We start from the raw sequence: 25594 nt of genomic DNA on the forward strand, positions 1-25594 counted from the left end.
GGATGATTCATTCTCTAGTTGTGTCTAATCAAATGCTCTCCAGGACACAATGGTAAATGGAGTCTGTGTGACTTTAAAAATGCTGAAGTTAAATGTATTTTCTCTGAGTTATGATGTGCTCCCATCATTCCACATAAACGCTGCTCTCTTCTCCGCTGTCATTTCCTATAAGACACAGCCATAGACTCAGCCATATAACAGCTGAAGACCTCCTGCTTTGTTTCAAAAAATAAGAGGAACCTTTCTTATTATTCTTTGAAATAAACGTGAAGTCTGAGAAGTGTATAATTCTCTGAACTTTTCCCCTGTAATGACACGGAGCCGAGCCAAGGTGTCACCCCGCTGTGTGACCTGAAATAACCTGGAAAGCTGGAGTTTGATGAGGAAGACTGGATCTGGCTTTTAATCCGATGGGTTAATTAGGGGTCCAGATTCTTGTCATTGCCTTGGCATCGCTCTTGGTGTGAGTGTGAGATGGACTCAACCTGTGAGGCTGCAGGTGCTGCAGGATTAACTGTCCAGCCTGAATCTGGTTATACAGCTTAATTGAACACATTCAATCAGGAGAGGTGACAGCAGGGCAGCAGAGCTCAACAGCTCGTCGTGTGTGTGTGTGTGTGTGTGTGTGTGTGTGTGTGTGTGTGTGTGTGTGTTTTTGATTGGGACATAGCAGTGGGACTGACTGATAAGGCCACCTGAAAAATGTGTAATTTAATTACTGTGTGATTTTCCTCACTTTGAAATATATTACCATTCCAACATCATACATGGAATCTATATGCATGTCTTACAGGAAGTAAAATTGTCTTACAGGAAGGAAAGGCATCCTTACAGGAAGTAAAATTGTGTTACAGGAAGGAAAGGCATCCTTATGGGGAGTAAAATGGTGTTACAGGAAGGAAAGGTGTCTTTACAGGAAGCAAAATGGCCTTACATGAAGGAAAGGCATCCTTACAGGAAGTAAAATTGTGTTACAGGAAGGGAAGGCATCCTTACAGGAAGTAAAATTGTGTTACAGGAAAGAAAGGCATCCTTACAGGAAGTAAAATTTGTTACAGGAAGGAAGGGTGTATTTACAGGAAGCAAAATTGTCTTACAGGAAGGAAAGACATCCTTATGGGAAGTAAAATGGTCTCACAGGAAGGAAAGGCATCCTTACAGGAAGTAAAATGGTGTTACAGGAAGGAAAGGCATTCATATAGGAAGTAAAATGGTGTTACAGGAAGGAAAGGCATTCATATAGGAAGTAAAATGGTGTTACAGGCAGGAAATGTGTCCTTACGGGAAGTAAAATGGTGTCACAATAAGGAAATGCGTCCTTACAGGAAGTAAAATGGTGTTACAGGAAGGAAATGTGTCCTTACGGGAAGTAAAATAGTCTTACAGGAAGGAAAGGAATCCATACAGGAAGTAAAATGGTGTCACAATAAGGAAAGGTGTCCTTACAGGAAGCAAAATGGTGTTACAGGAAGGAAAGGCATCCATACAGGAAGTAAAATGGTGTTACAGGAAGGAAATGTGTCCTTACGGGAAGTAAAATGGTGTCACAATAAGGAAATGCGTCCTTACAGGAAGTAAAATGGTGTTACAGGAAGGAAATGCCTCCTTACGGGAAGCAAAATGGTCTTACAGGAAGTAAAGGTGTCCTTACGGGAAGTAGAGGCGTCCTTACAGGAAGTAAAATGTCTTTATAGGAAGTAAAGGTATCCGTACAGTAAGTGACATGGTTTTACAGGACGTAAAACATATTTTTTATATTTTTATTGCATTTGTTCCACTTTCTTGCCATCGACTGTGTTTCCTGAATGTTTCCATGTGATACTTTCTTCGACCATAATTAGGTACGATATTTATAACTACTCTTTTTCCTTCTTCAAAAGTTTTTTTGTGAGAGAAAAGCACTGTAAAGAACAACAAGCAAGTTATTTTTAAGTATTCCAGGAAAAAAAATACCTGATGTCATCATTTATCACCTTTTGTTTTGATAACCTTTTGTCACTCACTTTGTGAGGAAAAACAAAATAAAAAAGCAAAAACCACGAACCAGTCTGTTCACTCAAAATCTCCCTCGAGAGAAATGAATCATACAGTAAAAACACTGTAAAAGGTGTGAAAAATTCATCTAATAAAAGAAATAAATGTTAATGAATGTTAATAAAGCTCCATGAAGAGGTGAAATACGTGATCATCACACACTTTCCACATGCGTCTTAAACCGAGTTTTTGTGATTCTGCTTTGTGTTTGAAATTGGAATAATTGAAAAAAAGTCTCTAAAAAGTATGTGTAACCAGATTACTGTACTGTAAGTGACACATAACATATAATATTCTGTCTATGTGAATAAAAATAAAACGGCAGGAATAAAATTTCCTTTTTGAAGGAACGATCCGGATGTTGCGGTGTTTAAGTTTCACACACTGACACACTGAGCCATGTAAACGTGTGGAGTTAATGTGCGTTTATGAACGCACTGGGCCTTTCTTCAGAGCCCCGACCCCGGTCGCCATGGTGACACCGCGCCACAATCGGCATCTTCCCGGTAACCCGGTTTTCCTTGCTAACTGCCGTCATCGTGGCAACCAGGAGCGACATGTAATCCTGGGACATGGGAAACCGATGTCTGGCCTGATCTGTGTAATCATGTGACCTTTTTTTCACCCTTTTTTCTGTGGTGTTTGTGGAGCTAAAAGGAGGAGAGACAACACGTTTGACCTCGTGCACTCGCTCTAATTTTAGCAGGGAGATGAAACGCAGGCCGAGCGACACCTGCTAGGTGTTTACTATGGAACGGGAAGGGTAACGTGAAGCAGAAAAGGTCTGATGTGATGTGACACTGATTGCTTGAGTATGGATGATGAATCCAGGTTGCTCCATAAGTCTCGTTCAGGTCTCCAGGCTTTGTGTCTGAATTAAATATAAAAATAAACTTTGATATTTTTCCAGGACGGGCAAAGAGCCAGTGCTCGGTTCCTGAGCCTCATCTGTATTAAACACCAAGTCTTACAGCGCAATGATCCTGCTCCATGTCAGGAATAAACACTCTGTGTGTCAGGTGGTTATAGGAAAATAATCAACAGTGTACTACACGACATTATCAAAAGTTACCGTATGACACTGAACTGTTTTATTCCACTCACACCACAACAATATGACAACGGTTATAATTTATATTTGTGACAGAACGCCATGTTGCACTTTTTATCTGTTTATAGTTACCTTTAACAATGCAGAACGTTCATTTAAAACAAATTTTCACTTACGTTGCACCAGCTAGAAACAGTCATTCTGTCTAAAAGCCTGTCTTTTGTCTCTTTCTTGAGCTTAATAAGGCAAAAAACTACTCATGTTCACAAGAAACCACAACGTGTAAACTCCTCTGTCCTGACAGCGACAAAATCTTTGACACTGGACTTTTTTTTTTTTTCTGCTGGTATCTAATGAGGAAGCCATGGTCTAATGGTTAGAGAAGCAGCTTTGGGACCAAAAGGTCACTGGTTTGAATCCCTGGACCAGCAGGAATGGCTGAATTGCCCTTGAGCAAGGCCCCTAACCCCCAACTGCTCCCCAGGCTGCTCTGGGTGTGTTGTATATCGCTATGGATAAGAGTGTCTGCTAAATACCATTAATGTAATGATCTTTAAATTTATTGCTCTATACAGTGGTGCTTGAAAGTTTGTGAACCTTTTAGAATTTTCTATATTTCTGCATAAATATGACCTAAAACATCAGATTTTCACACAAGTCCTAAAAGTAGATAAAGAGAACCCAGTTAAACAAATGAGACAAAAATATTATACTTGGTCATTTATTTATTGAGGAAAATGATCCAATATTGCATATCTGTGAGTGGCAAAAGTATGTGAACCTTTGCTTTCAGTATCTGGTGTGACCCCCTTGTGCAGCAATAACTGCAACTAAACGTTTGCGGTAATTGTTGATCAGTCCTGCACACCGGCTTGGAGGAATTTTAGCCCGTTCCTCCATACAGAACAGCTTCAACTCTGGGATGTTGGTGGGTTTCCTCACATGAACTGCTCGCTTCAGGTCCTTCCACAACATTTCCATTGGATTAAGGTCAGGACTTTGACTTGGCCATTCCAAAACATTCACTTTATTCTTCTTTAACCATTCTTTGGTAGAACGACTTGTGTGCTTAGGGGTCATTGTCTTGCTGCATGACCCACCTTCTCTTGAGATTCAGTTCATGGACAGATGTCCTGACATTTTCCTTTAGAATTCGCTGGTATAATTCAGAATTCATTGTTCCATCAATGATGCCAAGCCGTCCTGGCCCAGATGCAGCAAAACAGGCCCAAACCATGACACTACCACCACCATGTTTCACAGATGGGATAAGGGTCTTATGCTGGAATGCAGTGTTTTCCTTTCTCCAAACATAACGCTTCTCATTTAAACCAAAAAGTTCTATTTTGGTCTCATCTGTCCGCAAAACCTTTTTTCCAATAACCTTCTGGCTTGTCCATGTGATCTTTAGCAAACTGCAGATGAGCAGCAATGTTCTTTTTGGAGAGCAGTGGCTTTCTCCTTGCAACCCTGCCATGCACACCATTGTTGTTCAGTGCTCTCCTGATAGTGGACTCATGAACATTAACATTAGCCAATGTGAGAGAGGCCTTCAGTTGCTTAGAAGTTACCCTGGGGTCCTTTGTGGCCTCGCTGACTATTACACGCCTTCCTCTTGGAGTGATCTTTGTTGGTCGCCCACTCCTGGGGAGGGTAACAATGGTCTTGAATTTCCTCCATTTGTACACAATCTGTCTGACTGTGGATTGGTGGAGTCCAAACTCTTTAGAGATGGTTTTATAACCTTTTCCAGCCTGATGAGCATCAACAACGCTTTTTCTGAGGTCCTCAGAAAACTCCTTTGTTCGTGCCACGATACACTTCCACAAACATGTGTTGTGAAGATCAGACTTTGATAGATCTCTGTTCTTTAAATAAAACGGTGCCCACTCTCACCTGATTGTCATCTCATTGATTGAAAACACCTGACTCTCATTTCACCTTCAAATTAACTGCTAATCCTCGAAGTTCACATACTTTTGCCACTCACAGATATGTAATATTGGATCATTTTCCTCAATTAATAAATGACCAAGTATAATATTTTTGTCTCATTTGTTTAACTGGGTTCTCTTTATCTACTTTTAGGACTTGTGTGAAAATCTGATGATGTTTTAGGTCATATTTATGCAGAAATATAGAAGATTCTAAAGGGTTCACAAACTTTCAAGCACCACTGTATTGGAGGTAAAACTGTGAGCTTCCCTAGTCATTCACGTGTCTGCCCCTCGACCAGGAAATTGTAAGTTCTACTGGGGTTCAAGTCATACCAAAAATGGTACCGATTGCCATCTGAGTACCGTGTCCTTACAGTTGTAGACTTTACACTATGTCCTGTGCTTGTGTCATCACCATTCGGATCCCAGTTTTATCCTCATCTCGATGGCTTGTTCCGAGGATGAGTTCATTCATCCAGTCGATTCCGCCATTTCTAGACACCAAACTTTCAGATGATCTAGAGCAGGGGTTCTCAACCTTCTCGATTTTAAGCCCCACCTGGTCATACTTGTAACAAGTCAAGGCCCATTTAAAAAAGACCCCTAATTATTTTGGCTTGTCTATTCTATTAGAATCTAATAATCTACTGTAAAGTGTATTAATGGGATGCGACATCACTCCCTGTTACAGATGGGAGCCCAGGAATTAAATAAATGCAATAAAAGCAACCTGTTTTTATCCCCTGCTGGCTGAAAGGCTTGAAGGGGGATTATGTCATAGCGATGTACGTCCGTCCTGGGAAGGGTGCTCACCTTCTGAAATCAACTCCTCTCACAATTTTTGGAGGAATTTCATGAAACTTGGCAGGATTCTTTGTTATATGTTGGTAATACGCAGATTGCAATATCATTCAATTGGGTCGCATTTTACCAGAGTTACAGTCCTTGATTAACAAAATTATTCTTTGACAATTTCATGAAGGTGTGCTTGCCTTCTGACATCAACTCCTCTCACAATTTTTGGAGGAATTTCACCAAACTTTGTAAAAGGCCTTGTTATATGTCAGTAATACGCATATTGTTATTTTGTTTAATCCGGTCACATTTTACCATAGTTGTGGCCCTTGATTAACAACCTTGTATTTTCACAATTTCATGAAGGTGCATTTGCCTTCTGACATCAACTCCTCTCACAATTTTTGGACGAATTTCACGAAGCTTGACAGGATTCTTTGTTATATGTTGCTAATAAGCTTATTGCAATTTCATTCAGTTCAGTCGCATTTTACCAGAGTTATGGCATAGTTACCAGAGGGGGATCTTGTACTCTCAGAGCACTCTTGTTAATTGTAGGTGATGTATTTAAAATTGTATAAATGTGCCAGAAGCCAAACCATGCATGCAGAGCATTCTCAGCCAAAAGGGATTAATGATCCAAAAGTGGAGTCTGGTCCATTCACACAAGAACTTATTGCCATGTTTGTGTTCAGCAAACAAGCAAGTTATAAAAACCAAGAAGTACACTCAAAAGAAGTGGATATAGAACCCACTTGATGGGATAAATAAAAAAAAACCCACAGACAAGAACATTTAATTTAATGAAGATTTTTATATTTCCCTTCATAGACCGCGGAACACATTTGAACAGGGGGGGGGCACAATCGCAAGAGGGTGTCACCGAAATGTTAGGTCGGACATGATGCATATAGGCTACATTATACACGGACACGCACGTAATGCTATCAGTCATGACAGCCAGCACAGAACCGCGCAGATTAAAATGCACAAGAAAAGCACCTCGGTGGTCGGTGGTAACTCAACTTAAACTGCTTGCTTGTATCAGTACCAATGCAGTATAGAAACACTGAAAACAGAGGAAGCAGTGCACTCGGCGGTGCTAATAGAAGTAACCAATGACTTACCCTTAAACCACTGGTATTGAACAGATCTTGTTCGCTGTGAAGAACCTGTCCCTTCTACCCTCTTGGTTCTTTTTAGCACGTCGGGATTGCTTGGTTGATGAGGTGTTGTAAGGTCCCTGCAGCACTCACTTGAACAGCTCATCTCAAGACCGTGGGTCTCATGGCTAAGTTGAGGTGGACAGTTAGCCTCAGCGAGGTTTGGTTGAGTTAGCCTTTGCTCAGTCGAAGAACGTTCTTCTCTTTTGCTTTGGTTCACGGTCGAAGGTTGGGGCACAGCTGTGCCATCGGATGGTGCTTCGGTTTTAATTTGCTTTCCTTTAAAATATCCAAAAATCGGTTTTTGCCTTTTCATTTTCTTGCTCCGCCTATTCCACACTACAAACGATGATGTCTACTACCACAATCACAACTTCCGCGTGGTGTTTTTTCAGCGCTGCGCTGTGCTGTGTACATTTTGCAACATTTCACGCACGATGTACACACGTTGCTCAACGTCAAAAAATATTGGTTTAGGAAATGTTTAAGCAAATGTTTGATTAAATTACAGCATGGGTTGGGTTTAAGTTTGATTTTGTTGACATGTTTTGAGTTGAAAAACACTCGCAGGCCAACGTTTTATTTATTTTTTAAATAATTTTCAAAAAGTTACCCGGGCCACGGCCCCCCTGGCCCGGGCGGTTCCGCGGTCTATGTTTCCCTTAGACTCATCAAAATTGCATTGTGTTTCCTCAGCTGCATAAACACTCCATAAAGCCTGGACTTCACTGTTGGTCCATTTATCCATAAAGGTTTTTGTTTTCTATTTTCAACACTAATGGTAAGAGCTGTTTTTTAAACAGCTAACATTTTACACAGATTTTTTAAAATGGTGGTTGCCAGTGCTGCTTGGGTTTGTGTGTTTGACCAATCACCATACACTTACGCCACTCATGGTTCCTCTTGTGCTGGGAGAGTACCAAAAGTCCCTCAAAACCGTGTTCTAGAACTACAATCATTCTCACTTCCTGCAGTAAGGACACACAAAAAAGGGAGAACTTCCTTTAACAGTTTGAAGAACTATGAAAAAGTTACTCTGGTCGGGCCGTCTCAGAAACTGGTCTCTCCTTTGGGGCATTATGGTCAAACAATAAATTTTCTAATTTTACAAATTTTTTTTGCATTTACCCAACACTCAATGTTTCTTTTGTCGTGTTTAATAAGAATAAAGATAGTATCTTGCTATATCTGGCCTCCACTGTGGAAAATTCTTTTGATTACAATTCAAATGCTTTTGTAAAATTGATTTCCATATAAAATAACTCCATCATGAAGAATTAAAGCCCCTCCTTCACAGATGAGTGAAAATATTGAATAAATTTCCTCTTTTTGATTGCTTGGGTTAAAAATGCCAAGTTATGATGACTGAATTGATTATTCACTTAAATATGAATAATATGAGACATTTTGGGTATTTGAGATGGTGAAATAGGACACAATGGAAAAATCAGGAACACACCGGAAAGATGAGAATAACGGTGGTGGTAAAAGAACAGCGACTGTACCGGCTGAAGGTCGCACGGGTCTCTGCTGCAGCGGACGAGCAACGGGACATCACTACCGCACCGGACGGAGTGCGAGGCGGGGGCGGGACAAAATGACTGGCCTTAGATTCTGTCAAAATTTCGATCTAAATTGACCATGGTTGCAAAATATTGGCCAAAAATACACAAACACTACAAAATATGAAAGTGAGATGAAAAAGAAACATTCTATTGCCTTATACTGCAAAACTAAAACAAAATAAAACTGTCAAAACTCACCTTTTCAGTGATAACATCCGAACAGATCACCCGCGTAACAGAAAGACCGCAAATGGAAGCACGATCAACTTCTAACTGTTGGAGTGGAAAATTCCATTCTACACATGCAAATTGTTAATGTCCCAGATAGCAAGCTGACATTGAATAGATATTGATTTTCCATCTGAATCATCAGAATGGTCGACATTGAAATCTTGATGCAAAATAGATGTTGAATCACCATTGTTAAACCGATGTAACCCGACCTAAAATAAAGTTGACAGCAGTGATATTGAAACAACATTGATTCATAGTCGTCCTTATTATGATTGATGTATCATTGATATTTGGTTTACCGGGTGATAACAGTCATGTTGACAAGTCATTGATTTTGTGTTGACCGGGAAATCACGTATGGTCGGAAAGCCATCGATATATAGTTGACCGGGAAAGATGATTGAAAAGTCATTGATCATTGTTGAACGGGACAGGGGACAGCGTGAGACAAAGACCGGCAGCGGCGCACAGGCACCCGTTCTCGGATCCGGGATCAATTACAGGTAAGCAGCACTTTCAGCATTTAATCCTTACACATAGTTCAATGTATAGTTCACGCGATACATAGACTGCCACAGCGTGCTGTCACAGCCGATTTCCTCCGATCAACTCCGATCAGCAACGCAAGCTGTCAAGTAGGCTAGCCTGCTAGCAAGCTTGATAAACTGCAGGTTCTAGTTAGCTCAATGACTTCACTGGCGTCATAGTTGCTGTAACACTTAACACTTAATACACTGCCCACTTAATACAATTGTGTTGCACTGCAATGTAGATCCTAGTCCCTTTACCTAGGATCAGCGATCAAGGCGGAATGTCGATTTTGAATGAAACACTGCATGTGTGACCGAGGTCATCCTGCAACAGTTCGCTCGAACTTGCGACCTTCTAATCAACGTCCCTCTGTCCGGCTTGAGAGCATCGGTGCGAAGCTGCTGAGCTAAAGGTCCGGGCCGATAGCTCAGCAGCTAGCCAGAAATGAACTCGTAGCCTATTACAAGCCTATTACAAGTATTATGGACATTATCACAGTAATGTTATGCTACTGTCTGGGTAATTGGCAGACTGTCAAACACGATTCCTTTTTTTTAACGCACCATAGATTAAGCTGACCGTAAGGCTTCCTGCATGATACACCTTTTGCAATATGTTCAGTAGCTGCTATGCATTCCGAATTCTTAGTCCAAGCTCTGCTTGACCAAACAACAAAGATCAATTCGAGCCTGTCTAGACATTCTCACATATTCTGAAATACCTTTCCAACAAAATGAAGTCAACATCTGCACTTTCTGCTGTATTCACATGCCACACCGAACTGCACAACAAGACGTCACAATTTCCAAAACATGTCTGGCAAACTAGCAAAATAGAATCACGATAAAATATGCCTATACTAATAAACATTTTATAAAATAAACGTTCCCTTCTAGCTGGGTAGCCCGTTGGCTCGCTATGCTAAGCATCCACTGAAAACAATGCCATAGCGGGCCAAAAATTCACCAAAACATACATAATGACTTAATGAACTTAACACAAAACAGGACCGTCTGATATCCCATATCGTATATCCCATAACGTCAAGTCAGGTCGTCATAATCCATTGTGTTATGATCAAGGATGTTTTCTGTGTTTTTCTGTGCAGAAAAAAAGTGTCAAGAGAGCAATCTTCGCCCATGCGCTTGATTGTTGCACGAGAGAATGGACTGACTGATGCGTGATTTCATTCAGTCTGAATCAATTCTGAGCCAGGCTAACAAAAAAATATATATATCTATACATGCTCGTATTTTACTCATCTATGTTATCTCAATTCAACATAGAGGGGGTTGGCAAAGTCTTTCACAAATGCTCAGTAAAGCAGGACAGACACAAGAAACCCCTAGCTCATTCTCCCCTTTATATTACAGCGAACTCTCAGAATGATACGCTTCCACTCTATTCACAATACCAGAATGAACCGCACGTTTCCATGAAGTGCAAAGTTCCTGTACAAATAACAAGCAAACAAAAAATGAATTTACCCAGTCAACCGATTTTGGGTAACCAAGGAAAAGGAAATTTGGTATTAGTAAAATAGTTACATTTTAGCTCGTACTCGTAGAATATGCCTACCTAATGCTAATCATGCATTGGATTTCCATCGCACTGCAAATGACCACAGCGGGTCAAAATGAAACCAAAATTACTTGCATGCACTCCAATGGAAACGGTCTAGTCGTAGTAATCCACAGCGTTATTATCCATGACATCTCATGACATCTCTTTTCTATATTTACAATATCTGAAAAATCGTTAAAGGACTGACATCGCACCTGCACCTGAACTCGAACACATAGCTAGCTAGCTAGTGGTTGAAGCAATGCATGCTGGGATGGCCAATGCAGCCTTTTCATTGGGCACACAGCAGCACGAATAGGCCGCGGGCCAAAAAGGGTCAGAGGTCAAACCCCTAGCTTTAAAACTGATGGAGAGTTATCTGGGTATTGTCTGCATAGCAGTGGGAGGAAACGTTATATTTTCTGAGAAACATGCATGTTAAATCTCATGTACAGGGTATAGAAAATGTAGTTTTTGCTGTTAAACGCAATAGTAAGGGCAAAAGTGCAGAACTGGTAGCCTATCTCATACATGGGTGCATGGTGACTGGGGCTGCGGGTCAATATGTTTCCTCATGTCCACACTTGTCTCCTCACGCCTCGCGCCACCCCTTCGCCCCTCCTCCCTTGGATGAAGCAAAGAAGGAATCAAGGGAGGATGGAGGTCTTAACTCTTGGCTTTTAAAGGCTTCAAAACCGCACGTCAGCCCAAATTGCCACCAGTGACAAATAACTTCTAAAACCACGCTTCTCTTCGTCGACATTTCGCTTCCCTCCTCTGTCCTCGTCCTCAGGCGTCTTTGTACATTGATATGCCCTCAGTGATGTCAAGCATTGCATCATGAGGAGTGAGGAGACAAGTGTGGACTTGAGGAAACATATTGACCCGCAGCCAAGGTCTTCTGGCCTCCCTACCCTTCCAAGGAGACTGGCAATGTCTCATTTACATATTTATGGCATTTCAGAAGACTATAAACATATTTAATATTTATATTTTATATTTAATTATAATTATTATATTTAATGTTATTTAATGGCCCAACGTTTCACTGCACTATAGCCTACTTGTTAAGCACATTGAACTGCTTCTGTGTATGAAATGCGCTATATAAATAAAATTGTCTTGCCTTGCACCCCATTGGCAATATAACAAACTATTACAATAGAATACTTTTATTTTGCACCTGTGCAAACAATTCACATAACATTATGTTCTAAAAACAGCAGAAAGTAAAAGAAAATGAAATTAAAGTAATAGTCTAAAAATATTAGGTGTCCAACTGTTTCTCATACAGATAATTTAACATACTGTTATCATATGCTTTGCTGCACAAGTGAGTGAAATGCTGTTTGCTAACACTGTACTCTCCCCTTTTTCCCTCTTTCCCCAGAAAATTCATTGTTTGTCAAGTAAGCAAGTGCCTTTTCTGAATTGGTACACCACTTCCACAATGGCTTCACGCTGGTCAAAGAGGCGCAAAATTAGGTCACAGCTTAAGGCCACAGAAGCTGAGATATTACAGACCTTTGAGGAGAAATTTAGAGGTTCAAATATGCAAGGCAGCACAATCATAATAAAACATACTGATTGCCAGAGTGTAGAAATACAGTCAGGTTTGTCAGCCTCTGGCCCAGGTACAGAGGATGTACCCATATGTGAGGATTGGGAAAATGAGCCAAATTCACTCGATAACGAGACCCATGAGCCAATGGACACTGTAAATGATAATGACTTAGATTCAGAACATGAGGAGGAACCCAGCCTTGAGTTTTTGTTGATTAGTTTGAGGTATTGGGCTTCAAAATTTTCAGTCTCTCTAGTGGCTCTGACTGCACTTTTGAGCATTTTGCGCGTGTTTCACCCAAAATTGCCCAAAGATGCTCGGACAGTTCTTAGGATGCGAGCTGAAGTACCAACTCAGGAGATGGAAGGCGGGGAATATCACCATTGTGGGCTAGCCACAGGGCTGATGTCAAGACTAAAAGCTTTGACCTTCTCTGGTAACACTTTGTGGCTGCAGTTCAATGTGGATGGACTGCCACTGTTTAAGAGTAGTAAACTGCAATTCTGGCCAATTCTTACCACAGTGAATGGGGATCCTACCAGGTCGCCATTTCTTGTGGGCCTCTTTTGTGGTGCTGGTAAGCCAAAAAAGTGTGTTTGAGTATTTGGGGCCATTCATAGCAGAGCTGAAAGAGATCCTAGAGAAAGGTATTTGGCACAATGGACGGCAGATACTGATTAAAGTTGGTTCGTTTGTGTGTGATGCCCCTGCCCGAGCCTTTCTCAAAAACATAAAGTGCCACAATGGTTACTCTGGCTGTGATAAGTGTGTTCAAGTGGGTGAATGGCAAGGCAAAATGGTCTTCCTGGAAGTTAATGCGAAACTGAGAACTGATGAAGACTTCAACTCAATGGTTGATGAGGACCACCACTTAAATCAAACAATGTCTCCCCTAGCTTCTGTGGTGAAAATGGTAACAATGTTTCCCTCAGACTACATGCATTCATATTGTCTCGGAGTAACCAGAAAACTGCTGAATATCTGGATAAAAGGGAAGTCACTGAAAAATAGGTTGAGTAGCCGCACAATTACAGAAATCTCTGATAAACTCTGCCAACTGAGTCCCTACACCCCAACTGAGTTCAGTCGCAAGCCCAGGGCCCTCTCAGAGATCGATAGGTGGAAGGCAACTGAACTGCGGTACTTGATGCTATATGCTGGCCCCGTAGTTCTTAACAATAGCATACCCATAGAGATGTACAACAACTTTTTGTTGTTTTCTGTGGCAATGCACCTCCTTCTGTCACCAGGAACAGCTGAGAGCATGATAGACTGTGCTAATGAATTGCTTATTTCATTCGTCAATCACTTTGGGCAACTGTACGGGAAAACTGAAATCACTTATAATGTCCATGGGTTGACACACCTGGCAGCAGAATACAAGGTCTTTGGTCTCCTAGACAACATTGCATGTTTTCCTTATGAAAACTATTTAGGCCACTTGAAGAGCCTGTTACACAAGCCTCACCTGCCTTTGCAGCAAGTCGTTAAGAGGCTTTCAGAGATGCCCACAGAGACAGACTCAAACCAGAACAGCCACAAGTACATGCATCATCACTATGATGGTCCAGTGGTGCCTCACTTAGAGCATGGGGATCAGTACCGTAAGGTTGTCACTGAAAAGTTCACCTTAACAACCAACTGTGGAGACAATGGCATACAAATTCTTGAGGACATTGGGATTGTTGAAAACATTGTCAGGGTAGCTTGTGAGACTTTCGTAATTTTCCGAACCTTTAGAAAGAAGGACTCCTACTTCCAGTATCCCTTTCCTTCCTCGACAATAGGGCTGTATAAAGTGTCAGGGCTGAGCAAGAGTGTCAGTGTGGTAAAGTTGGACTTGATTAAAAAAAAAACATACTTTACCCCGATAAAACTGATTTCATTGCCATTCCCCTACTTCATACGAAGTAAATATCCTAACTGTCAATCAGTTCATCAAAAGAATCAAATAGTATATTATACAGTTCATTCATAAATTCATAACAGTCATAAAAAACTCAATCAGTTCAACAATCAGTTCATCAAAAGAATCAATAAATAGTATATTAAATAAATAAATAAAATTCATAACAATCATAATAAATTCATAATTCAGTTATTTGTGTCCTCCTTTTTAGTCCTTACAAACCGCCTCTCTAAATCACAGCAATGAGCCAGTGGTCAATTATCCAGTTCACCAATGGGGGTACAGAACTGGTACCCAATACATGGGTGCAGGGTGACAAAGTCTTCTGGCCACCCTACCCTCCCAAGGACACTGCCAAGCTCCGGGCTGCCGTCAATAGGAGGGATGAGCCAAGTAGTGGGTGGCACATGTATCAGCCCATAAAAGTCCTCTGTAGCCGTGGTGGGTATTGTCAAATAATTTTACATTTGATAAACATGTCAGTATTATCAACACTTGCTCGTATCTGATAACAATTCTGCGTTATAGGGACATTTGAGGAAGCACAGAGGAGCATAGACCGGTACTTGAGGCAGCATTGTGATACAACAGACATGGAGTCAGATGGGGAGGATTCTGGAAGATTGAAGAGGTTTCCTTTAAATTTACAAATTCAAAACCATGCATGTTTTCGGTACTTGGCGGAGTTCCCACTGTTTTAAACGGAATATTGAGTTTTGTTTTGCTTGTTTTTTTCACTTCTAGACCAAATCCAAACTATGTGAATGATGAATTTGACCAGGGAAGTAAAGCATCCAAACATCAATATCCAGCTGCACCAAAAGTTTTACTGCCAGGTATGGCGAGCTGGATTTGTGTGTGTGTGTGTGTGTGTGTGTGTGTAAACTTAAAGGAGAAGTTTGGTGTGAATCAATCCATAGCCCTGTTGTTGAAGGTCACTGAATGCTGTTTATAGGAAAAAGAACGAAAAAAATTGATACAATATAGACCGAATAATGAACAAGGCAACTAACACTAAGTAAATGGGGCATAGCATCTTTCAGTTTCATGCCGCTATGCCCCATTCAGTTAACAATAGTTATTGGTTTATAACTCGGCCTATGTTGCATCATTTTTTTTCCGTTCTTTTTGCTACAGACAGCATTCAGTGATCTCTAACAACAGGGCTATGGATTGATTCACACCAAACTTCTCCTTTAAGTACAATGGCTTGTAATTAGGCTACCTTCATTTCCCCTAACTCTTTGTTGATACAGCAACAGCATCCACCACTCTGCAGTCCCCACCAAATAAAAGCCCTATATACCACAATCTCGAGCCCCTCTCCAGCTCCTCTCCTCAGTCCACAAATCTCCCGGTCCTGCAATCCTCTGCGATGCTTTCTTTCGCAGAGGACTTCCCAGCCATAACGCATCATGCAGAGATGCCAGCAGTCCATCCCTTCCAAGAGTTTTCACCTGAAGGTCTGTTGTAACAGAGGATATTTCATGTAATATTTAATTCCCATATTCAGTACTGTGCATTATTCATTTTCTCTTCATGGTTGTTACAGATACCAGAGACACTGCCAGGCAGGCTTTAAAAGGCAAGTGCAACTTTTGTGCCTTTATATTATCAGTAGATTGCCACTTGATGTAAATGGCCATATACAATGCCTCTGGAAAGTATACATACCCCTTCCAATGAGTCACCTTTTGTTACATTGCAGCCGTCTCTGAGAATATGTTCAGTTTTTCTCCCCAATCTGTCATCATGTCCAAACAATTTAATTAAACAAAGGTGGTAGGATGTAGACTTGTGTCAAAGATATATTTGAAGAGGTGAGGGGTGCCATAATCTAATTCTGCTCATGTGGATTGAGGAGAAAAAAAAATGAACACAAATAACTCAAGGAAATGGCTGCAATGTAACAGAAGGTGAAGCATTGAAAGGGGTGTGAATACTTTTGAGGGGCACTGTAGTTGTTTGCATAGCCTTAATTGTATTATTTCAACATGAAACATATACAAATCCTTGAACTCAAGTGTGATGAATACCATCAACAGATGTGGCCTTGCAGAAGCTGCTGGCGATGGTCACTGAGCTCTCCTCTAAAGTGAGGGAACTTCGGAAGGAAGTCCAGGAGTTCCGCCAGTCTTGCAGGTGCTGCCAACCTGTAAGGGGGGTGGGACAACAGGTGGCCCAGGCAGACGTGCTGGAGTTGCCCCTCCGAAGCATCGATGCATTTGAGCGCGCAGAGGATGTTCTTCAAACTTCTGAGGCCTGCAAGGCATTGGTAACTACGTCATTGTTGTGGTTGAACATGCAAGAACATGACAAGCTTTTCAGACATATAAGGAATCATTCTGAATGAATGAATCTTATAGTCCTTGAGGGTGAATAGGGTAAAATTTTCAATAAGTATCCCCACAAAACTTCCCCAGTAGATTGTTTACATTAAAACAATACCTTTTTTTGTTTTGCAAGCTTACTGGAATACTTCGTGCATATATGTAGATGAGCAATTATCAACTGAAATATTTGAAATTGCCATGGGCTAGGGTGGGGGTGGGGGGGTTCTACCAATGAAACGTACTTTTTGTGAAAGGCCTTGGCCAAGCGCTGTTGGTAGGTGTGAGAACAGCATGTCTTTTCTACAAAATAGATCAGATAGCAAAATGACTGATATTATAAGATAACTTTTGTCCCCTGTATTTTTGCCATGTGGTCTATGTGGCACTACATTCTCCCTCATACATACCATCAGCACTCAAACAATACCACATTAATTACTCTGACATTGTGTAACTAATCTCACAATCTGAAGCTACAATCTGCATTACCAGCAGGACTTAACTGAGGTGGAAAGAAAAGGCACTTTTGTGCATTACTAGCTTTAAAATAACTTGCCATCTGAAACTCACAATCACTGTATTTTTATAACAGGTGACTCGCTTGGCAGTTGTTGGTGGGAACAATTTGGAGTCCAGGGTGCGCCGGATCCTTTCATTGTTGCTGACCAATGAAGTGGCCTCTGGACTGAACTGGGCTGGGAAAAGGCCTAAGGAGGATGGGAGACAGAAGAGGGCCTTCAGAGATACAAGACTCTGTAAATGCATTTATGGTGAGTCATTACTGCTACCATTCTGCCTTTGTCAGGTTGTCATATGGTAACACACACCAATCTCACACACACTAATCCCGCTTGGTGTATGGGTCTATATTATGTCCACTCTGCATCGTAGCCTAGCCTACTTACATCACTAATGCTTAATCTATACAAGTTTAATTTTTTAAACGAAATTATAGAAATAAATAAACTTTTCCATGATACTCTAATTTTTTGGAAAGCATCTGTAGTATATTTGACGCTTTGTGATACTTTCCGTTTAATTGTTGCCGTTTGCTCGTTATACAGCAAAAGTTGATTAGTTTTACCGGAGCAATCCCAAAATACAATTTGGTAACACTTGACGCGTCCCATGTAAAGTGAATGGAGTGCCGCTTCACTTACGCGTCTGCCGCTTCACTTTACATGTGACGCGTCAAGTGTTGCCGAATCAACTTTTGACGGATGACGAGCAAGCGTACGACAAGCATAAAAGGGGTTTAATTGGACTTGGTGGATGAAGGCTACGGAGCATCTGCAGGTTGTTAGACACACACTCACGTTACCCTTCAGATAACGTTTCACCAGACTGTAATGTTACAGTTGTCCCATGTTGGATGCTGAGCATGTTAACTGCAGTGGCATGCTAATTCCTCTGGAGGTCTAAATGGGCGGGTTGTAGTGAATTTGTCATCGTCATGATGCACGTAATGAAACATAATTAAAGGGTCATTCCACGTCAATTCAACCAGTGCCCACGCACTTAGGTCTCAAAAAAATCTGAAAAAAAAAAACCAAGTGTACCTATGGTACCCAGGAGACACTTTGTAAATTTTTGTTATGTTAAGATCAATCCTTTCCAAGTTACAGACAGTTTTATGGAGGGAGGAGAGTGTCGATAAGGGAAAAAAAAATCAAGAGCTTATGTTGAGTGAAAATATGCCTTCTGAAGGTCTCAACAGAGCCCAGACAAAAATGCCAATAACATTTTGATCAACTTTGAGGGACAGATGTGACCATGCAGGATCATCCAGACCAAATGTGACAATTCAGCTACATACTATTCCTATTTATGTACCAGCATACAATATTTTAACCTCCTACATGGTTTAGTTCTTGAGCTATGGGCTTGTGAACTTGGCCAAAAAAAAAGAGGATGAACACAATTGACACCCTCCTCCCTCCGTAAAACTGTCTGTAACTTGAAAAGGATTGATCTTAACTAAACAAAAATGTACAGAGCGTCTCCGGGGTACCATAGGTACACATATTTTTTTCAAATTTTTTTGAGACCTAAGTGCGTGGGCCCTGGTTGAATTGACATGGAATGACCCTAAAGATAATTCCAAAACCAACAAAAGTTCTTGTCTGATACCTACACGGCCCTCGATGCGGCATTATCCACATTAACTTAAAACATGCAATGTTAAAAAGCAATGGCAATAGAGATTAAAAATTTAACTGGTGTTCGAACCACGACCACAGCTAAAAAATCAATTAACTTACATAAAAGACTGGCACGCATCGCGTCACGCCACCTATTGCCGAAAGCCTACAAATGGTAGCAGCTAACCGCACATAATCATCAGGTTAACATAAGATAAATAGCCTACACTTAGACCTCCAGAGCCTTATAAACATTCCGTGAAATTAGGCAAATGACACAAGTTGACATGTTCACCATCCAACATGGAACACCCGGAACGTGGCACTAACTTGGTCTACAAAAAAATCTCTAAATAAACAAAATTTGTCCGCAGAATAACTAGAGATAGTCTATCCAATTAGGTCTATACGCATACAACAGGCCAGTTGATTTGTTACACTTTCGTATAAGTAGGCTAAGCTAACTGTGGTGTGGCAGTAGTGCCTGAATACAACGTAGACGACCCGGTCGATTCCCTCTATAGTTTTCTTATGCAAGCGAACATCAAAACTAACGTTAAAAGTAAGGTTTTGTTAGGTAACTTGGTAACTTGGACAGTTCCCACACCGAAAATAATTTAGGTTCCCCGAAAGTTCACTGTAGCGGGTATAACGTGTGGGTGGAGCACAGAAGACGGCAGGACAGAGATCAGGATGAAATATAGGGCTTTTATTGCCGCACTTTTCAGTCGGACACTCAAAAAGCACACTCGGAGATTCACACACACACACACACACACTCCGTAGTCTCCTCTCGGCAAGCTCCCCTCCGCTCTCACTCTCCCTCCTTAAATAGGGCGCGGTTTACTGGGGAGAACACACACAAAACACAGGTTAATTACACTCAGGTGTAGCGATTCTGCCACTTACCTTCCCCAACTCCGCCCTCCTGTCACAGACCGGCGCTTGACCATGCCCCCGCTGCCACATACCCCCACCGTCCGACTTAGGCCGGGCGCCCGTCCGGCCTGCAACCGACTCCTCCCCCCCCCTTGACTGGAGAGGAAGTCCGCCACGACCATCTGTGCCCCCGGCCTGTGGACCACCTTGAAGTTGAAAGGTTGGAGCGCCAGATACCAACGGGTGATCCGTGCGTTGGCATCCTTCATGCGGTGGAGCCACTGGAGGGGCGCGTGGTCTGAACAGAGGGTGAAAGAGCGCCCCAGCAGGTAGTAACGGAGGGCGAGGACCGCCCACTTGATCGCCAGGCACTCTTTCTCGATTGTGCTGTAGCGCCCCTCACGCACTGACAGCTTTCGGCTGATGTATAACACTGGGCGATCCTCTCCCCCCACCCACTGGGACAAAACGGCCCCCAGCCCTCTGTCCGACGCATCCGTCTGTAACAAAAAAGGGAGAGAGAAGTCAGGGGAGTGCAAAAGTGGCCCCCCACACAGTGCAGCCTTTACCTCAGAGAAAGCCCGCTGGCACTGCTCCGTCCACTGGACCGGATCTGGCGCCCCCTTTTTAGTGAGGTCAGTCAGCGGGCTGGTGACGTCCGAATAATTGGGTATAAACCTACGATAATAGCCAGCCAGCCCCAGGAACTGTCTCACCCCCTTTTTGGTCTTGGGCCTCGGGCAGGCCGCAATCACTGCTGTCTTATTAATTTGGGGATGCACCTGCCCGTTACCCAAGTGGAAGCCCAGATACCGTACTTCCACCCACCCAATCGCACACTTCTTCGGGTTGGCAGTGAGCCCCGCCCGCCTCAGCGACCTAAGGACGGCCCTCAGGTGTTGCAGGTGCCGCTGCCAGTCATTACTATAAATGATGATGTCGTCTAAGTAAGCGGCCGCATAGGTGGCGTGGGGCCGGAGGACCCGGTCCATCAGCCGCTGAAATGTAGCGGGCACCCCAAACAGCCCAAACAGAAGTGTGACGAACTGGTGTAAGCCGAACGGTGTGGAAAAGGCCGTTTTTTCCCAGGATAATGGAGTCAAGGGGATCTGCCAATATCCCTTCATCAAATCCAGTGTCGAGTAAAAGCGAGCCGTGCCTAGTCGATCGAGCAGCTCATCAATACGAGGCATTGGGTACGCGTCGAATTTAGACACCGCGTTGACTTTTCTATAGTCCACGCAGAACCGGACCGAGCCGTCGGCCTTGGGAACCAAGACCACTGGGCTGCTCCAGTCACTGTGGGACTCCTCGACGATGCCCATTTCGAGCATGGCCTGAAGTTCTTCCCGAACCACCTTTTTTTTGTGTTCGGGTAATCTATAAGGACGGCTACGCACTACCACCCCTGGGGGCGTCTCTATGTGGTGTTCTATGAGGTTGGTGCGACCGGGCAGGGGCGAGAACACATCCGAAAACTCGGCCTGCAACTGGGCGACCTCCGTGAGTTGGGTCGGGGAGAGGTGGTCTCCACAGGGGACCGGAGAGGTGCGAGATGCCAATGACCCTTTTTGGACCTCCGGCCCCAGCTCCGCTTTCTCCGGAACTACCGACACCAATGCCACGGGGACCTCCTCGTTCCAGAGTTTCAGCAGATTGAGGTGGTAGATCTGTAGCGCCCCCTCCCTGTCCGTTCGCCTAACCTCATAGTCGACGTCCCCGACTCGCCGTGTGACGTCAAAGGGCCCTTGCCACTTGGCGATTAATTTGGAGCTCGACATGGGCAACAGGACGAGTACCTTATTTCCCGGAGTGAACTCTCTAAGGCGCGTGCCCTTGTTGTACAGGCGGGTTTGCCGTTCCTGGGCCTGCCGCAAATTCTCCTGAGTTAGGTGGGTGAGCGTGTGGAGTTTTGCGCGCAGATCCATAACGTACTGAATTTCGTTTTTGCTCTGTGAAGGTCCCTCCTCCCAATTTTCCCGCAGTACATCTAAGATGCCGCGCGGCTTACGCCCATACAATAATTCAAATGGGGAGAACCCCGTGGAGGCTTGGGGGAGCTCTCGCACTGCAAACAACAAGGGTTCGAGCCACTTATCCCAGTTACGTGCATCCTCACTTACAAATTTTTTGATAATATTCTTGAGGGTGCGATTGAACCGTTCAACTAAACCGTCCGTCTGTGGGTGATACACGCTGGTGCGGATCGGCTTAATACCCAGTAGCCCATACAGTTCGCTCAGTGTTCGTGACATAAACGAGGTGCCTTGGTCAGTCAGAATCTCTTTCGGGATTCCAACCCGGGAGATGACGTGGAAGAGGGCCTCTGCAATACTACGTGCGGAGATATTGCGAAGAGGCACCGCTTCCGGGTATCGCGTTGCATAGTCCACCAGAACCAATATAAAGCGGTACCCTCGTGTTGACCGATCTAATGGCCCGACGAGATCCATCCCAATTCTTTCAAACGGGGTCTCGATTAATGGTAGGGGGCGCAAGGGCACTTTTGGAATGGCCACTGGATTTACTAATTGGCATTCGCGGCATGCCATACACCACTTACGGACGTCGCCACGAATCCCCGGCCAATAGAATCGGGCCATTATCCGGGCGAGTGTCTTATCCTGCCCGAGGTGTCCAGCCATGTGATTAAAGTGAGCCGCCTGGAATACCAATTCCCGGCGGCTCTTTGGAATTAACAACTGGGTGACTCGCTCCTTCGTCTGAGTGTCCTGCGTCACTCGGTATAACCTATCCTTCAAAATGGAAAAATAGGGGAAGGACGGGGTGGCGTTCGGCTGGAGCATTTGACCATCGATTACTCTCACTTGGTCAAACGCGTGTCGCAGAGTCTCGTCTCGTGATTGTTCCAGTGGGAAATCCGCGAGGGATTCCCCAATAGAAAGAGGAGGGGCCGGCGGCTCCTCACTCTGTCGCGGAGATGACGTAGACGGCTCTGCGACCGCAACTCCAGCCAAAGCGACACTGGGACCCTCCCCTGACAACCGGCAGGACCCACTCTTTACTAGGCGTGCCATTAACCCCCGAAATCCTGTCCAATCAGTCCCCAAGATCAAAGAGTGGGTAAGGCGAGGATTAACCGCCACCTTCACTATCAATTTTTCCCCTCTGAAATGTATGTGGACCGACACCAATGGGTAGCTGTGAATATCCCCGTGCACACACAACACCTTCACCCCTTGTGCTCCCCCCAATGCCTCATCTTGCACCAGGCTTTGACGGATCGAGGTCTGATTGCAACCCGAATCCACCAACGCCTGATATGTCGCCCCTTGTACACTTACCGGTATGCGATACGCTCCGGCCTGATCGAGGGCAGTCTCTGGCGCGTCGGGGATCCGCACCACCACCCCCACCTCCATCGCTGCACACTGTTGCTGCAGGTGGCCCGGTTCCCCGCAGCGCCAGCAAACCGGCCCAGGCCTCCCCTCTGCAGCTGTGTTTTGAGGGTCACTCACCTGAGGGGGGGGAGAGACAGACACAGAAGGGAGAAACGGGAGGGCACCACGGGTGCGGCGGGCCGGCTGGGGTGGAGCCGGCCCCCGCCTCCGTGGTGGGGGAATGGGGCGAGGACGGGACACGGGAGGAGGGGGAAGAGAGAAAGAGAGAGAAGAGGAGAGAGAAGACGATGTCATCCATTGTCCTGCCGCCGGGACAGCCGCCAGATGATCCTCCGCCAGTCCTACGGCCTGATCCAGCGACGCCGGGCGGTGGCACTGGACCCACTCCATGGTTCCGGTGGGTAGGCGGGCGATGAACTGTTCCAGCGCCACCTGGTCGATGATTCCCTCGGCGTCGCGATCTTCGGCCCTCAGCCACCGCCAGCAGGCGTCCCGGAGCTGCTGGCCGAACGCGAACGGGCTGCCGACTTCCTCCATCCGCAGCGCGTGGAAGCGCTGGCGCTGCTGCTCCGGCATGCGCCCCACGCGCTGGAGGACAGCCCGGCGAAGGTCGGCATAGGCCAGCCGGCGGTCGGCGGGGAGCTGTAGTGCGGCTAACTGCGCCTCTCCCGTCAGGAGGGGGAGGAGGCGCGCCGCGCGCTGCTCCATCGGCCACCCCGAGGCTTCGGCGACCTGCTCGAACAACGCGATGAAAGCCTCGGGGTCATCCTGCGGGCCCATCTTGGTCAAGGTGAGGGGAGATGGGCCCACGGCTGGGGCGCTGGTGGACCCCGCCGACGCGAGGAGGCGCCAGAATGCCTCTCGGTCTTCCTGCTGAGCCAGCACCAGGGCTTCGAAGCGGCGCTCCTGCTCTTTCCGGAGCGTGACGAGTGCCTGGTGCTGGCTCTGCTGAGCCGTGGCAAGGGCGTGGACCAAGTCCGCGGACCAAGTCCGCGGACCAAGTCCGCGAACGGGGAGGATTCCATGGGGCTGCAGGACAGGTGCTCCACCTTTCCCGGGTTTCAGCACCACTGTAGCGGGTATAACGTGTGGGTGGAGCACAGAAGACGGTAGGACAGAGATCAGGATGAAATATAGGGCTTTTATTGCCGCACTTTTCAGTCGGACACTCAAAAAGCACACTTGGAGATTCACACACACACACACACACACACACACACACACACACACACACACTCCGTAGCCTCCTCTCGGCAAGCTCCCCTCCGCTCTCACTCTCCCTCCTTAAATAGGGCGCGGTTTACTGGGGAGAACACACACAAAACACAGGTTAATTACACTCAGGTGTAGCGATTCTGCCACTTACCTTCCCCAACTCCGCCCTCCTGTCACAGACCGGTGCTTGACCACGCCCCCGCTGCCACATTCACATAACCAGAAAATGTCACCTGATGACCCCTCTGCTGCAGCTGGGCCTAGCGTTCTGCTTACCTTGGTCTTTACATAGGCGTGAGGCTAAAAAAGCGACGTTAAACTGGTACAAGACAGTATCATATAGCCTATATAATAAAGGTGTGCTTACCATTTGACATTCCCAGATGTAAATTCTCTTCTAAGAAATTTTGAAATGCATATGTGGCATCGATGGTGACTGCTGAGCCTTCACCTTGCGACCCCAGAGTGTGTCTGACCTAAATCTCTGGGCAGAATTAACTGATCATTCAATCAGCGCAAACGTTCACATATTCTCCACCAATCAGAGAGCGAGACGGAAAGTCGACGGGAAGATGAGTTGAGGCTTGCTTGCTAGTTATTCATTTTTCTCCTCGAGTTTTACTTGCCTACTTTTTGTTATCTTTTCCCCCTCCCTGAGCGTGTTTGACCTTTATGAGGATAGATGACATTTAAATAATAGTATTCCACAAAATATATAGCCTATTTTTTTTTTTGGTAGCAGCCTATTATTAGCAGCAGTAGTACAATGTGTAACTGAAAACTATGTTTTGTGTGTGTTTCAGATGCCCTCACTCAACAGCCTGGCATGAATGATCTGGTCTTCACCCAGGCTGTGCAGAAATGGCTACGATATGCGCCAGACAGAACTGGAGGTGTCGCTCGCGCCGAAAGACATGAAAATTAAATGAACTTAAAATAAAAATCTTGTTTTCTTAAAAAAAAGGCATGCGTTTCATATTTACTATTTTAGGCAATTAAAATGGAGATCCTGGCTGTAGATAAAGCAGGATATATGAGCCAGATATTTCTGGTAGGCTATCAATTGAAATAACATTGAAAGCGCATTGATTTTTAGTTATGTCGAAATTTCAATGTTGTTTCAATATCGACGCGAATTGAAATACAATTGAAGTTACGTGTGTCCATAGTTAATAAATCAACATCGTTTCAATGTTAGCGGAGGGTGCAAACTGATGTTAAATCAACATCGAAATCTGACGTTGATTCAATGGTTTAACGTCGACAATGCAATGTTGATTCTACATCGTTTCAATGTCAGCTTGCTATCTGGGGTGTG

The 25594-nt window shown here is 44.4% G+C and overlaps 1 protein-coding gene across 2 annotated transcripts; it reads left to right on the plus strand.

The window, feature by feature from the left end:
* The first annotated feature begins 12242 nt into the window (after window positions 1-12242).
* Window positions 12243-25201, plus strand: LOC132890305 (uncharacterized). 2 transcript variants are annotated; one of them, XM_060927115.1, is made up of 9 exons: window positions 12243-12417; window positions 14558-14787; window positions 14875-14977; window positions 15091-15182; window positions 15603-15809; window positions 15899-15931; window positions 16392-16621; window positions 17272-17449; window positions 25080-25201. In XM_060927115.1, the coding sequence occupies exons 2-9, from the start codon at window positions 14589-14591 to the stop codon at window positions 25199-25201; spliced, it is 1164 nt and encodes a 387-aa protein (XP_060783098.1). In that variant the 5' UTR covers window positions 12243-12417; window positions 14558-14588. The 2 variants fall into 2 exon arrangements, with proteins under 2 accessions (XP_060783098.1, XP_060783099.1); XM_060927116.1 differs by lacking the exon at window positions 12243-12417 and having other exon boundaries at window positions 14374-14787.
* Window positions 25202-25594: the final 393 nt, after the last annotated feature.

Source organism: Neoarius graeffei, chromosome 8, assembly GCF_027579695.1.
Source record: "Neoarius graeffei isolate fNeoGra1 chromosome 8, fNeoGra1.pri, whole genome shotgun sequence".
NCBI classification, from domain to species: Eukaryota; Metazoa; Chordata; class Actinopteri; order Siluriformes; family Ariidae; genus Neoarius; species Neoarius graeffei.

What these genes read in the sequence shown, in the direction of transcription:
- LOC132890305 (XM_060927115.1), top strand. Translation starts at nt 14,589, where the DNA reads ATGAGCCAGTGGTCAATTATCCAGTTCACCAATGGGGGTACAGAACTG. An exon ending in CCAAGAGTTTTCACCTGAAG is followed by an intron (nt 15,810 to 15,898) that starts GTCTGTTGTAAC and finishes TGGTTGTTACAG; the next exon opens with ATACCAGAGACACTGCCAGG. An exon ending in TGCCAGGCAGGCTTTAAAAG is followed by an intron (nt 15,932 to 16,391) that starts GCAAGTGCAACT and finishes TACCATCAACAG; the next exon opens with ATGTGGCCTTGCAGAAGCTG.